The sequence below is a fragment of the Anomalospiza imberbis genome, chromosome 16 (assembly GCF_031753505.1).
Source record: "Anomalospiza imberbis isolate Cuckoo-Finch-1a 21T00152 chromosome 16, ASM3175350v1, whole genome shotgun sequence".
NCBI lineage: Eukaryota > Metazoa > Chordata > Aves > Passeriformes > Viduidae > Anomalospiza > Anomalospiza imberbis.
The window spans coordinates 522334-537059 of record NC_089696.1 but is presented as its reverse complement, the minus strand read 5'-3'; the positions used below and the strand labels follow the sequence as shown (position 1 = coordinate 537059).

The window sequence follows — 14726 nt, the reverse complement described above, 5'->3', positions numbered from 1 at the left end:
ATGTGCAGATGCCTGGTTTGCTCCCTGAGTATCAGTAAGGCTGTAGTAATTTGCACATAACAAAAAAAACCCCTGAATTTTCCTCATGCATCCACTGGAAATGTAAAGCTGAAATTATGAAGGAACAAACACTTCAGTCTCTAGTGTAACTGGCCATGTTACAGTCCCTGTATGAAGAGTATCAACAACAACAGAAGTCCAGTGCCTAAGGTAGTGTGGAGAAATCAAAAAGCCTCTGGAAGAGGCTTCTGAAACCTGGAAGCAGGTTCTGCTACCTGGGCCTTCTGGCACTGAGGCATAGGCAGTGTTGTCCCCATGCTGTCCCCATGCTGTCCTGTGCTGGCAGTGTTGGAGCTGGCAGCCCTCTTAACAACAAAATCTTCCTTTATATCCTTTTCCTGCTTCCTGCTCAGTAGTGGATGTTAAGCTGTGGTGGATATAAGCCTCTGTAGTGAAATAAGCCATAAAACACTTTGAAAGAACAATGATTCCTGGGAAAAAATGGGGCTTGGAAAAAGATGTATGGAAGGAATGGCCGGTTGTTGTGGTGCTTTGGTGACAGACAGGTTTTACCCTCCTTTAGACTGCTCTGATAACCCTGGGAAAAGGCACATGTGACTGGGACACCAGAGGCAGGTCAGAAAAAAGAAGTCTGAAACCTAAATAATAGTAACCTACTGGGGAAAACAAAGTTCACAAGTGTCACTGTACCATTTTTTCTCTTCTGTTTTGTATAAGAGTAGGGGATGCAGAAATTACCCCTGGACTATTTTTGATCCTGAGATCTTCAGATCTGGGCAATTCCATGTGTTTTAAGAGCTCCCAAGTACACACAGCTGTCTCACTCATCTACCCTTGCTGAATTTTAAGGGCAGATCAGTTTGTACACAGACTAGGTACCCCACGCTTAAGATCACTTCTGTAATTCTGAGAGAGATGTGAAAATCACTGCAAATATAATCAGAGAGGATTGTAGTTCTAATCAGCATTTCTCTGAGAATTTTCCATGTGGAAATACTTTATTTTAATAATTCACAGAGACAACACATCATTCCTTTCTGTAGCTTTTTTCTCAAGGGCACACTGATCACATTGCTGTGTCTGCTGCACGATAGTAATGCCACAGAAATACTTTGCTATTCTGGAAGGTACCATGAACTCCTGCAACTTATACAATGAGTGTTACCCTCTGTCTGTGTTTAAATCTGTTCTGGTTTATTGTTTCTCTCACATAGAGAACACTGCTCCCCAGACCATCTGGAAATCCATCCCAGCATGTCTGTTCCTTTTCTATCCTGTCCAACTCATCCATTACAGGTGAGTCTAGCACTTCTGCAAACTGAAAAGTGTCCCTTAAAACTGTATAAAGAAGTAATTTCTAAAAAGAAGAAAATACTCTTTCAAAATGACAGTGTCACCAGCCTGCAGGATGATGGAATTGCTCTCCTGGATCATTGTGAAGCAAGTCATACTTTTGATAAAATTTTTTTCTTCAATTTCCTAAGATTGAAATCACAGAAGAGCAAGGAATTCTCAACAGGGAGACGAAATTTGGAATAAAAAACTTATATAGGAAATTTTGTTCTGTAGGGTATAATAATTTGTCTAGATTTTATATTGGACTTTGCCTAGTACCTGGGATACTGTCTAAATTTTATACAGCATAAGCAATCCACTGCCCATATGTCCTTTTCTGCTGGTACACTCTTGAGTACAGTGGTAGTACAGGTGATCCCCCATGAAAACCAGCATGAGACCCAAAGGGTTCTCTTCACTGACAGTATGAGAGCAGCTCCAATAGCACAGCAGCACTTGGTTGCGTGCCTGTGGCAAGACGTTGGTTAGCTCACATCACTGTTCTAGCTCTATTCCATCATGTCCACTACTTGCATTCGTGCAGCTTGCTGCTGTTTGGAATTTATTTGCTTCCATTCAATTGTGTTGTGTTCTGCTTTAAAGGTGTTAGATTTCATTTGCGTGAAAGGTATTAATGCTTCCCCCCAGGGAGAGGTTCATTTCGGCCAATCCAGTCCTCACTGACTAAAGCTGCTGTTTCTCGTCCAATTGTGCCCAAAGTTCTTCCAGCACAGGCCACCAACCATCTGTCTAGTAAGTCATTCTGAATTCTGCAATAAAAGCCATGCTGGTGTCCTCCAGGCAGGTATTGTCTCACAGTAGAGAGCGGGTTCCATAATCAGAACAATTAATGAGGTGAAAACAGTGACTGCATCTACGTTTTACCTAGAGGATTCTTTTGAGATGAGAAGACATTCAGATGTTTGAAGTGGATTTGAAAAGGTCTGGGTGAGGTTGACCCTTACAACAACTTACAGTTTTTACACAGAGTCTGCATGGCTGTCAGAGGCAAGGTAACAAAATAAGGCTGTATTGTTTCTAGACCTCCTCCAGTAACCCATAGGAAATTTCTGGAAATTGCATAATGAAATACCAATTTGGAGGGAAAAAAAAGAAAAAGAAAAGCATGGGAAGAGAACTGGGATGTTTCTCAGCTATTTTGATATACCTAGTAAGAGGTTGGAACAGGGCAGAAAAGTTAAACATTTTAGCTAAAAGCAGTGTTACCCTTGGTGCAGAGAAGCAGCTGACCCAGATGATCAGCTCATTACCATTGCTGCTTTTTTACATAGGCTGAGTTTTGACTCTGGGTAAGTTTGAAAAAATCATCTTTTAGAGAATCATGACAAAGTGAAGAAGCTTGTAATATGTTTTTGGTGTTTTGTTTCACCCAAGGTGCTATTGACTTGGCAGCTAAAAGTGCTGGCATTATCCCAGGTAGTCCCATGCCTGTCCTGGATGCAGATGGTTTGCCAGGTGTGTCTCCACTGTCACCGGATGCAGTGCCCACGGTAGTGACAGGGCAGGAGCCAGCAGTAGCACATCAGAATGGAGGCCCCATCACCACTGTGGAGGTCAGAGGCTCTTAAACAAGCTTTTTTCAAGTGCTTAACTGCCTTGTTCTTTCATCATATAAAAAAGCTGTATTATTATGACTCCTCAGTGAGCTTTCTCCTGGGGCTTGCTGTTAGATGCTGCTGTCAGGGCAGACCCAGTCTGTGTTGTGTACTGTGTATTTGGGGTTGAGGGATCAAAACATCATCTCATTGAATGAATTTCCATCCTATGAAATAGTTTGCAGCTGGTAGAGCATTGAACTTGGCCATCCAGAAATCTGGCTTGAAAAGAAAGGATGGCATTTCAGAAATTCAGCAGGGAATCTGGGGCAAAACATGGACTTGCTGGGATTGTATTTGGAATGGAAAATGTAATTTCTCCTTGCTGTTTCTTTCATTGAGACCCAGACATGTGTTTAGTCCATGTCATGTTCTCAGGGAGTTGATGGACAATTTTGAAAGACATGAGATGTATGAAGAGCACAGATAAATGGTGATAGGCCTTTATCTCTTCCCTTCCCAGCTGGTCACTCACATGGTTTCTGTTGTGCTTGCAGGGCTCAGGCCCAGGGTGCCGGGTGCCATACATCAGCCTGCCAACCCGGCCCGAGCAGGATGGCTTCCAGGTACAGTGTGCGGAAGGAACAGTGCTCTGGAATGGGTAATGTTCTGTGAAAATACCACTGGTATTGCTAGTTAAAACTCCGTACTCCCAGGTAATAGCGCACCACTGGTACTGCCTGGTGGAAATGAAATCCCTGGCATCTGAAGAGGTTTAAAGAAATTTTGGAAAGCTGCTTAAATATGTGTGTGTGCCATTCCCTAAAATCAAAGTGAAGCTGACAGTCCCTGACCTGTGAGGGACAAAAAAGCTTTACATATCTCTTAATAGAGTGGAGGAGTTTATAATCACTCTGCTATATCTATGTGTGTATTTTAGACATCACAATGAGACATTTCAGCAGTTTGCAGTCCTGCTGCCTCCATGTAGCTAAAGGAGGATTATTGGACTAAAAGTGTGATTGTAATACCAGCATCCTCTCCAGAGATTCACTGTTTATTGTGCAGGATCCAGTAAGACATAGACAGATACTTAAAGAGTGACTGTGATGGCTCTTGATGAGGCTCGGCAGGATTAGTGTTGTCATCCTGTCCCCAGACTCTTTCTCCAGTGGGATCCAGGACCTGGTGCTGGATTTTTAGGCCTCAGAATACAGGCTCTTCTTTTCTTCAGTGGAAGCACTTTCCCTGCTCCCTGTGATGCCTGCATGTGAAAAAAATAGTTTGATTGGAGAGCATAAAGGAGATTAAGATTTTTTTAATGGGACAGATGTTAAGACATGAACCTATGAGGCATTTATTGTGGTAATGGGGCCTTGGGTTCTGGTTCTTGCTCTTAGGGCAGCTGTGTATACACTACATCCAAAAAAAAAGTTACAGTTCTACAGTTCTGAGGTACTGGTAGTGAGACTCCTTAAAGATCAGTTGAATTTTGGGAAATCTGGCTGTAAAAAGTGAATAAATGTGAGTTACCAGTTTAAAATATGTGTATTCTCTTCCAGAAGTTAAAAGGGTTTTGCCTATACAAAGGCAAATTAATACATATCTATTGGGAACTATCTGTATATCTGTCAAAATTATGTTAATTTTAAGACTATGCTTGTTCTGTTATGTAGGCTGTTTTAAATATTCTTTGGAATGTTACAGACTCATATTTTTTCAGATTATTTGGCAGGATATGGGCTGAAGCATATTTGTTTATGCTTACAGGTACTTTTCATTAAAATAATACAGATTTATTATATAAATAGTATATTCCTCTAATTTAGGCATATTATCTATTGGATTTTTTTCCCTTAGAAGTCTGGTTTTAATCTGATACTCAAGAGCCAAAATGTTGCTTTTTAGTTTTCCGAGTTCTTAATAAATTTATGAACACTTAAGTCTGTTTCTTGTGACAGGGTACATCAGTCCTTTCTATGCCAGAACTGGCCAAGACTTCTCTCCAGAATGGTCTGTCCACCCCTCCACTTCCCTCATCAGAAACTTCCAGTACTCGGCTCTCTCCTCCCAATGTTTCTGCTCTCTTGGATATTTCTCTGCCTGGACCACCTGAAGATGTGCTTTCCCAAGGCGAGCCTGCCACTCAGATCAGTGATTCCATCATTGAAATAGCCATTAGCTCTGGCCAATACAGTAAGTCTAAGACTAGCCAAAATCTGCCTATCAACTTTAAAAAAAAATCCCTGACATCTTACATAACACCAGAAACTTTTCCAGGAAGCAGTTCTTGGGTTATGAGGTTTTTCTGGGTTTGTTTTTTGTTTGTTTGTTTGCTTCCAAATATCTGTTGCAAATAAAATTCTGTGCCTGATCTTTATTTTCTAGCAAATATAGGGCAGGTGGATTATTGTTGTTGTTTGGGGGTTTTTTCCTTTCTAAACAAAAATTGTGTCCTATAACTTTACACTATTGACTGAATTTGTGATCCTTGACATCGGCTTACAGGTGAAGGTGTTTCTCTCTCTCCTGCAAAGCTGAATGGCAGTGACAGCTCCAAAAGTCTTCCGTCCCCATCCAGCAGTCCTCAGCAGAACTGGATTGCGTCTCCCACCCATGATCCCCAGTGGTACCCCAATGACTCCACAGACTCCTCCCTCAGCAGCTTGTTCTGTAAGTGTTCAGATGCAGAGAAGTGCAACCAAAAAGTGTTTTCCTGTTAACAAAAAAACCCAGCATTGTTTATCAGAAGTGAATCCTATGAAAAATTGTAAACCCAGTAGGACATTTGTAGAATTATTCCAAATACTTCTTGCTTTCATTTCCACGGTGTTGCCTTGAGTACATTTTCTCTCTCTTTACAAGTCTGTTCCTGAAAAGATCCTGTTGCTAGATTGGGGCCCGTAGCTTGCGACAATTAATTCCTTGGCAGTTCCTTGTAGTCTGTTTGGAGCCTGACTCATCAGTTAGGGTGAGACAATTTGGACTGTGCCAAAATGAACAAATGTCTTTGGCTGTGCTGGTGGAAAAACAGACTTTGTTGTGTGCTTCATAAGTACTATCTCAAAGACATGAGGTCACTCACTGGGCTTAGTTAAGGTTTAGTTGTTGAGAGGTTTTTTTTAAATTAATAATTCATGGGGCCAGTGTTATAAGTCTCCTTACTCTTAGCAGTGTGGTGATGGTCTTGATGCTAGCAACACATAATTTTTAAAAGATGGAAGAAATGGCTATCTGTCCTCCATTTTTGAATTTCCTTGCCCTTCTTTTTTATCCTCCCATTTAAGAACACTTAGTACAGTGACTTACTGATGTGCCTTTTCTTTGTAGCAAGTTTCATCTCTCCAGAGAAGGGACGAAAAATGTTACCAACTCCAGCTGGGAACACCAGTGGCACCTCCAGTGGCACCTCCTTACTGGGACCCAGCCTGCTGGATGGAAACTCACGGGACTCCTTTGTGTCGCGGTCCCTGGCAGATGTGGCAGAGGTATGTCAGCAAATTACCCTCAGAGTCTGCTTCCTCTTGCAGTGCTGGAAGTTACAGTTACTGGGTACTGTCCCTCAGACCTTCCTGAGATACTTCAAACGCAGAGGTGCTTTGACACCTGCACTTCAGCTTAGTAGATGAGAATTACAGTCATAACAGAAAGATGGAAAATTATCTGAGGGTAATTACCCGACACCAGAGCTGGTGTGAGAAGCTGCTGTGAGCGCCTTCAACCCAGGTTCTTTTTGCTGAGGGAGGTCATATTCACCTGTTGGATACACCTTTGTTCTGACAGAGAAAGATTCTATCATTCTGTTGCGTGTGTCCTGCTTTGTAGAGCAAGAACTGAAAGTGCTAAAGATGAGAGCAAGATGAATAGTGATGCAGCTACAATACAGTTGGAAGCCTAGTAGGAAAAAACAAATAGGTCCAGAAGGAAGAAGTAGGACATGGCTAATGCTAAGTCACCTGGGAGGATGGCAGAAGGTTCTGTGCTGCTGAATTACTTGTCTCTGGTGGCAGAGGTATCCCTTTGTTTTGAACTCTTTTGAAGGAGTAGAATGAAGCCCAGCAGTTTTTAAGGCTGTGACACACTTAAGGACAGTGCTCCCTTTCAGAGGGACAGATGGGAAGAATGAGCTGCAGGAACATTATGTAGCTTAGTAAGGAAAATGCAAAGTCCTGCCCTAGGAAGGGATTAAGGAATAACCCCACAGCAGTATCAGCTGGGGAGTGGCTGTCTGGGAAGCAGCTCTGCAGTACCTGGATATGCCGATAGACACGAGCTGAGCATGATCCAGGGCGGATCCAAAGGTGTGGAACCAAAGGTTACCGATGATATCATGAGCTGTTTTCAACAGGAGCATGGCCAGGATATTGAACAAAATTGTTATTAACATGCTCAACTCTGTAGAGTAGTAGCATCTACCTGCTGTGAGACCATGCCTAGAATATTGTCACCAGTTTTGACCACCCGATATATAGGAGAGAGAGATTAACCAGAGCAAGTTCAGCTGAGGTTTACCAGGAGGATCAGGTGGTGAAGAGAGGGTGATGTCTAGGCTTGTTCAGTCTAGAAAAGGCTTCAGGGTGGGAGGGACCCTGCTGCCTGCCAATGCCTGCAGTAGGGTCATTGGGAAGATGTAGCAAGCCCTTTACAGAATGGTGATGGGAGGTGGAAGAAACAAGCAAAAGCTGAACTGAGAAAGGCTCTGCTTTATCTATAGAAAAACTTCACTTTGACGATAGGCAGGCCAGGAAACAGATTGCCCAGAGATATTACACAGTGACTGTCTGCAGAGCTTTCCAGGGCTCCCATCAATAAAGCTCCGAGTGAGCTGGTCTGTCCTTATAGGTGAACTTGCTTTGATCAGGTGGTTGAATTAGAGACCTGTTCAGATCCCTTCCAGTCTTCGTTATCCCACAGTTTATTTATTAACTCAGTACAACACCACATAACTTGTAATTTCTTGGGGACTTTCCGTTATGATTTGGATAAGGAAGTTCTGTATAAACCATGTAACCGGCAGCTGCAGCAAGCTCATGCTGATTTAGTGTGACGTTGGCAGCTTCAGACCTGAAACACTGATCCACTTCTGGCATAAATATGAAGATTCTATTTGCTTGGTGGTAATAAGTTGTCAAGGTGTGTTCTAATTAAAGAAATACATGATAATCTATTTGCATGGTTTTGAACTGACATTGCAGCCCTCAGTATTACCAACTCCCTTTAGAAGAAAATGGGGTAACCCTCCATGTTATGCACAGAAGAGCAGCTCTTGTGGTAGAGGTAATATCTTTCGACCTGTGCACCTTAATGCTAAATTGGAGCAGGTAAGACCCATTGAGACTATAGGTGGTTAGGTTTTTTAGAAGCTTCCATTTAATTGTGGATGAGAAGAGCTGTTCTCTAATTCTTGAGATAAAGTGTCTCTTTCACATAAGGAGAGGCTGGGAAGGAAGCTGAGGGAGCCAGACTCTTCTCAGGATGAGAGGCTGCAAGCAAAATTTGAAACACAATAAATTCCACCTGAAGACAAGAGATCTATTTTGAGGTAATCAGGCATGGCAACAGGGTACCCAGAGAGTTTTGGAACATCAGTGCATGGGGATAATTCAGCACCTGCCAAGGTCCAGGGCGACCTGTTCTAAGCTGACCCTGCTCAAGTGAGATGGTTGGATAAAATGCTCTCAAGATGTCCCTTCCAACCTCAGTTATTCCATGAAATTGCCACTCACATGTAGCTCATCTCTCCTTGTCTCTTCCAGGTGGTGGATTCCCAGCTGGCTTGCATGATGAATGAGAACAGCATAGATTACATATCTCGGTTTAATGACCTTGCCCAGGAACTGTCGATACCTGAGCCGACTCGCAGGGAGATCCTGTTTGATGGAGGAAGTGGTGGTCCCCCGACTGGGGATCTGTCACAGTAAGGGAATGACCAGCAGGCTGATGCAGACTGTTCAGCTAAGTTGGAGCTTGCGGAGCTGGAACTTGATGAGGGCAGCAGCTGAATCTGAGTTATCCCTGTCCTGTGTGCTTCCTTCTAACAGAGAAGCACTGGTTTCAAAGGTCTCAAGAAGTACTTGCAAGTCCTGGAATGTGCAATATGCTGGCAACACCAGAACATGGAATAACATTACAGGAGATAGTGTGTCCCTGCATCAGCGATGTAAGATTGCAGGTTTGTGGGACAGTCCTGGACATGTACTTTGGAATAGCCTAAGCAAGCAGCTCAAGTAGGGATGGGATTGCCACAAGCTCCTGTTAATGAATTTTTGTTTGTGTAGTGATCAAAATGCCATGCTTTTGGATCCCCATGAAAGTTGTGGAGGATGAAGGGTAGATGTGGGTAGGGGAACTATTGTGTATCTCGACACATCCTAGTTGGCAGTCTGCTTACCATTCAGTCAAACTGAAGTTCTTGCACTCTGTCCAGGGCACTGCCACTCCTCAATGCTGTGTTCTTACAGACCACTCTGTTCCTTTGGCTCTTTGACCATTCCAGCGGGGCTCACACCTGCTTGCTTGTTTGGTAGGGGAGCTCTGATCCACCCTCCTCCCATGCTGCTTGGATCCCCTACTTTTAAACCCCATCACATCACAATCATCATCATCATCACCCTGACTGCACTCATATTCTTAACCTTTTGAGATTCTTCAGCACATTGCACAGCTCACTCTGTGAGTGGGAGAGTGCTTTATTGCTCTCCCTGAAGAACAGTTGCTTTTTAGGTCTAGAAACATGGCAAAAGAGCTTACACTAGGAAAATTGTGTCATAATTGGCTTTGCTGGAAACATGTAAATATTGTCATCGTCACAAAAACTCAGGATTTACCTGGGAGAGGAAATAGGAAAGAATATTGTAACGTGTAGGAACAAATACTAGGTTAACACTAAAGCAGTTGAGATTGGTTTTGTGTTATGAAGAGAAGTCTCAAGTCCTAGTTTAATCCCTTAGTCCTTCCCTACTTCCTCTTTCTTCTGTGAACTCCGGATGCTCTGTAGTACCTCACCATCATTCTTCATTACAGTCACTCCCAGGCATGAGTGGGTCTGGCACTCCCTCTCTGAAATCCCTGGGCATTTAATGTTGTGTTTTCCTCTAGGAAAAACCCAGATACTGATTCCAGTGGCTTCAACGGGTTAGCAAGTTAATAGTTAATCCATAGTTAATTTCTGGAGAGCTGGTTGTCCGTCAATTCTAGCTTTATAACTCAGGAGACTTTTCTTCCCTTTCCTTTCTTCTTTCCTTTCCTGTCCTGAGCAAGAATACCCATGTTGTGCCCCTTTTGTAAGCACTTGTCCGTTTTTCCAGTTAGAGGATGTTCCTTGGCTGGTATGAGTAGCTCTGAACTTTTCCTAGGGGCTGCTCCTATATACACCTCAACTTTGTATTAATAATGAATAAAGAAACCTTCTCCATCCTGTAGGCTGTTATCATGGGTTCATTTCCCAACTTGCACTATACTTGGTGGATGTAGTTTTGCCTGCCTTTAGCTACTTGTAGGAGGCATTTCTTTGACTGGGAGTCTATTGTAACTTGCTCACAATGCACTGACACTGTTTGCTGTTCGCCCAGTCCCTACACTCTGCTTTAGGCTGATGATTTTTAGCCTCTAGGGAGTTGGCCTTGTGTTTTCTGTCATTACGAGAAAATTGAACAAGTTTTCTGATGCACACAGAGCCTAGTTTGAGAATTCTGACACAATTGTCAGGAAATCACATAAACCTGGAATAGGAAAAGTTGAAGGCTATCACAGAAATGAATGCTGGGGCCTGTTTTGTTCTGAGCATTCCCCGTTGGTATGGAAAAGACACCTGTTAATCTCAAGAGTCATGCCCACTAAAACTTTTCAGTTTTACTTATAATTTAGCTGTGTTTTGGTTTGGACTTTCCCAGGTTGTTCCCTCTTGGTTTTGGGTTCCTCCATTACTAATGCTGATTATTCTATATGCTGTGTCTCCAGAAATCCTTCAGGTTTGCAGGACAAAAGTAGAAGGCACCTACTATGGCTGTGGATTACAGAACGTGCAGGAGGAAATGAGTTACAGTCTAATCAAGTACTGTCTAAAAAGAAATCTGAACTCTCATTCTTAAACTTCTGAATATTGCAAGAGTAACGTGAGGGTCTCCAGTGTATTTGTAACTTGCCAAACTTTTCTTCCCTACTGATGCTGGTAATGCAGTGGATATGTCACTGGGTTTTGCTCTGAAGTTGCCTAGAATAAAGGCCAGTGTTGCTGTACCTGCCATAGGAGTGGAGAGCAGAGCACTTCATCCTGATCCATGAAGGCTTTTTGCCTGTGATACGAGGAGCTCTCAGCTGCCTTGCCTCAGCCTACCCAGGGGGAAGGACCCAACTGCAGAATGAAGGCAGCACAAGTGGCTATTTTTGATGATGCCATGACATCAGAAAACTTCTAATACCCTGAAGCTTTGCAAGTGGGCTTGAACCACCCAGTAATAACAGAGTATAAATTACAGAAATCACTCAGCGCTCAGCATGTTGGGGTTAGAAATGTGCTTGGCATCAGGCCCTTAAAAGTTGGCATTATGAAGCAGAATTTGCTTTCAGAAATGTAATGCATTGCAACTGCTTTTTAAGAATAAAGCCCTTTGAGGAAAAGGGAAGAACTTAAGAATAATTAAGATCATTGTGGTAATTCTGAATTGATGCAGTATTTGCTACCCTTACTATGTGAATGGCCATTTAAACACATCTCTGATTAGACCAACTCTAGATTTTAGGTGAATGTGCTTTACAATAGTAGTCGTCATCAGTTTGTGCCTGAGACTGCTAAGGAGGCGGTGTATACACAAACACATGCGTGCGCGTGTGCGTGCGCAGGTGGCGGGGGGTGGTAATAATCAAAACTTCTTCAATTTTAATTATTTCAGCTTCCCCAACAACAGTAACAAAATCTATGAGGGACAATGTCAGGCTAAGCAGACATCCAAGCAAGTGACACTGAAATGCACACAGTTTCATTTCTGAGGTAGAAGTGACTTCATTAGGTTTGTACCTTCCTGGGGCAGTATGAGGTGTTGGAGAGGACTAAGGGACGCTAACAGTCTCCAGGTCTAGGATTAACTGCTCTAGGTTTTTCCCTCTCAGTGACCATAAGGCAGTTCTGAGTAGCTGACAAGGTAAATGGCAGAAGATTCGGTATCTCATCACCATGGGCTGGGTGCAGAGCAGTACCATAGCCCAAGACTAGATCCACCCAGGTGTGTGTGCACACACTGACAGAGATCTCTACAGGGTGTTGCATCCTGATCACTCACACAATCCATTTTATCCTGCATCCCTAAATGTACTAAGCATAGGAATAGTAATTGTTTTTCATACAGCATTGTTAAGCCTTTTTTTGACACCCTCTATATTTCTAAATTGAATTAAATGGCTTGATTAAAATCTAACCTATAAAGACATCTCATTTACTGACAGCAGATCCCAGAGGGGGAATTCAGTTGCATTTTGTTTTCTACGCTCAGACTTCAGATGCATTTATAAGGGAAGTACTGCACTTTTTTTAAACTTTTTCAAACCTTTCAATCTGTTAATTTCACAGCAAGTTGTAAATGTTACCTAAGTGAAACCTTGGCAAGCACTACGGCAATAAGTTATCATTAATTATTGACACATGATAACTGCTTTAGAGCTTATGGTTCTGGCAGCAAAATGTAATGCTGTTTCTTTTAATAATAGTTAAGCCATATCATCTAAGGTTTCTGGCTTGTTTGAGATGTGAATTTGTTTTATAGATTATAAATATACCTATATAGTGTATGTATAAAGCAAAATGCCTGTCCTTACTGATTATTTTTTGTACTATACTGTAAATTATATTATTTATTCTTTACCAATTTTGGAAAAAAGTGTTTTGGTTATTTAATATAATATACAAAAGCTGTTAAACTTCTTCTGTTTAAATTTCCAATTCAACTTGTAAAGCTGTTTTTATTCTTGTGCATAAATACATACTAATACTTGGTCTAAATTGTGTCCAATGTGTTCCTTGTTGTTCATGTCCTCTCAGATTTTTTTCATTTAAGCTTTATTTACATGATCATGGCATTGTGGGAGCGGGAGTTAAGATTCGTCCATAAGGCCAAGCCTTTCAGGGTGATTTGATTGCAGTGAAATCAGTTGCCAAACTCCCATTGGCATCTCCCATCCCAAAATTTTGATGATTTTCACCATGATCAGAGAAAATTTTGCTAGGATTGTTTTTGTTTTATAGCTTCCATTCCCAGCAGAGTCTGCTCACAGTGAGTTCCAGAAATGTGGCAAACCAGAGGGCTGGTTATCGTGAATGGCCTGTCTGGGGCCATGGGCACCAGTAACAAGGGGGAGAAAAAGAGAATAACAAACAAGGAAACCACCAAAAAAGTCCCAACCACCACCACCAAGAAGGTACAATAAAAATGGTAGTGTATAGCTTGGGGGTTTGGTTGTTTTTGGTTGTTTTTTTTTTCCCATTCACAGTTTCAGATAGGCAGAAACTCGGCTGTGGAGGTTGTATTCAGGCCATCATGTTTTATACAGCCACTACCAGAAACCCCTTTTCACCCCAGGACTCAAGAACAGCAAGGCCTGATAGGGTTGCATAGTCTGTCTTCAGAGCTTTCCAGGATGAAACTAACTAAAGCCCATAGAAAAGTGGGCTGACCCAGCACACCCTGCTTTGGGCAAGTTGGACTCGAGACCTGAAGTTCCTGTGATCTAGGTGAGTAACACTTTTAGAATTTTGATCTCTACGACATACAAAAAGGCAGCTTTAATGTTTAACTGAGAAAGTGCAAGTCTAGAATCAATCAGAAATTAAGAATGTTCTAAAAAGCTCATATAAGTTTTATTAGTAATTTGATACTTCCTTCCCATCCAAAAAGTGCATAGTTCTCTCTCCTGCCTGTTTACTGAGAAAACTGGGCTATGACCAAGTTTGAGCTCTTTCTGTGCAGCTTCTCCCCTCTACTGCCTGTGAGCCTTTGTCAGCATAAAAGACCTTTAAATCTTTCCCACCTTCTGTCAAAGCTGCTACTGAATCTTCTCTCAAAATGTAGCTAATTTTGCCCTTAATGACCAAAATTTAAGACTGTAAAAACAAAAGGAATGAGTCTGAAAAATTATTAGCAAAACAAGGTACTGCAGTGATAGCACATATTTTTTATGCTTTTTTGTTAGCTTTATTTGATTTGGTTTTTTCAGTCCTTCAAAACAAAAGCAGCAGTATGCTGCTACATGTATGCCTCTTGAGTTTAATTCTTGACATATCACTGCTGTAGAGCTGTGAAATAAAACCTTCAACTGAAAATGTTAGCTTGTAATGTTACAGTCAATGAAAAATGGTTAGAAAGGCCATGCAAACGCTGGCTCTGCAGGTGCAGCTGTAACATCTCCTCCCAATGTAGGTTGTCCAGGCAGCCGATGGCTTTCATATGGCAGTCATCCCATGCTTCAGCCACAGAGCTGTGAGCAAAACATGGACACATGCCAGGGGCCAGAATGGATCACAGCAGCCAGACTCTGCTCAACACTGTGCTGGCAAACCCCTGTGCACACTGACAAGGCCAGATGAGGTATAGAGGCCCCACACACCACAATCACAGAATTGATCATTTTGGAAGGGACCAGAGTGGGCCATCTGATCCCATTTCCCAGCTCAAGAAGGGTCATCCCAGAACACATGGCATAGAGCTGTGTCCAGATGGTTCTGGAATATCTCCAGTTAGGGAGACTCCACATCCTCTCTGGTCAGCCTGTTCAGCGCTCAGTCGCCGCACAGTGAAGAAGTTCTTCATGTTTGCGTGGAAGTTC

At 42.4% G+C, this 14726-nt stretch overlaps 1 protein-coding gene across 5 annotated transcripts in view; it reads left to right on the top strand.

The window, feature by feature from the left end:
• The window catches only part of CRAMP1 (cramped chromatin regulator homolog 1), a 49329-nt gene extending 36423 nt beyond the window's left edge, over positions 1–12906 (top strand). For 3 of the 5 annotated variants that reach the window (XM_068206407.1, XM_068206405.1, XM_068206404.1), the window contains exons 14-23: positions 1236–1317; positions 2005–2109; positions 2752–2930; positions 3470–3538; positions 4874–5108; positions 5421–5585; positions 6243–6400; positions 8669–8829; positions 8954–9084; positions 10872–12906. In XM_068206407.1, coding sequence (XP_068062508.1) covers positions 1236–1317; positions 2005–2109; positions 2752–2930; positions 3470–3538; positions 4874–5108; positions 5421–5585; positions 6243–6400; positions 8669–8829; positions 8954–9084; positions 10872–11002 — 1416 coding nt within the window. In that variant the 3' untranslated portion in view covers positions 11003–12906. Of the gene's footprint in view, positions 1–1235; positions 1318–2004; positions 2110–2751; positions 2931–3469; positions 3539–4873; positions 5109–5420; positions 5586–6242; positions 6401–8668; positions 9085–10871 lie in introns of those variants that run through there. The other 2 variants (XM_068206408.1, XM_068206409.1) reach the window with 2 other exon arrangements.
• Positions 12907–14726: the final 1820 nt, after the last annotated feature.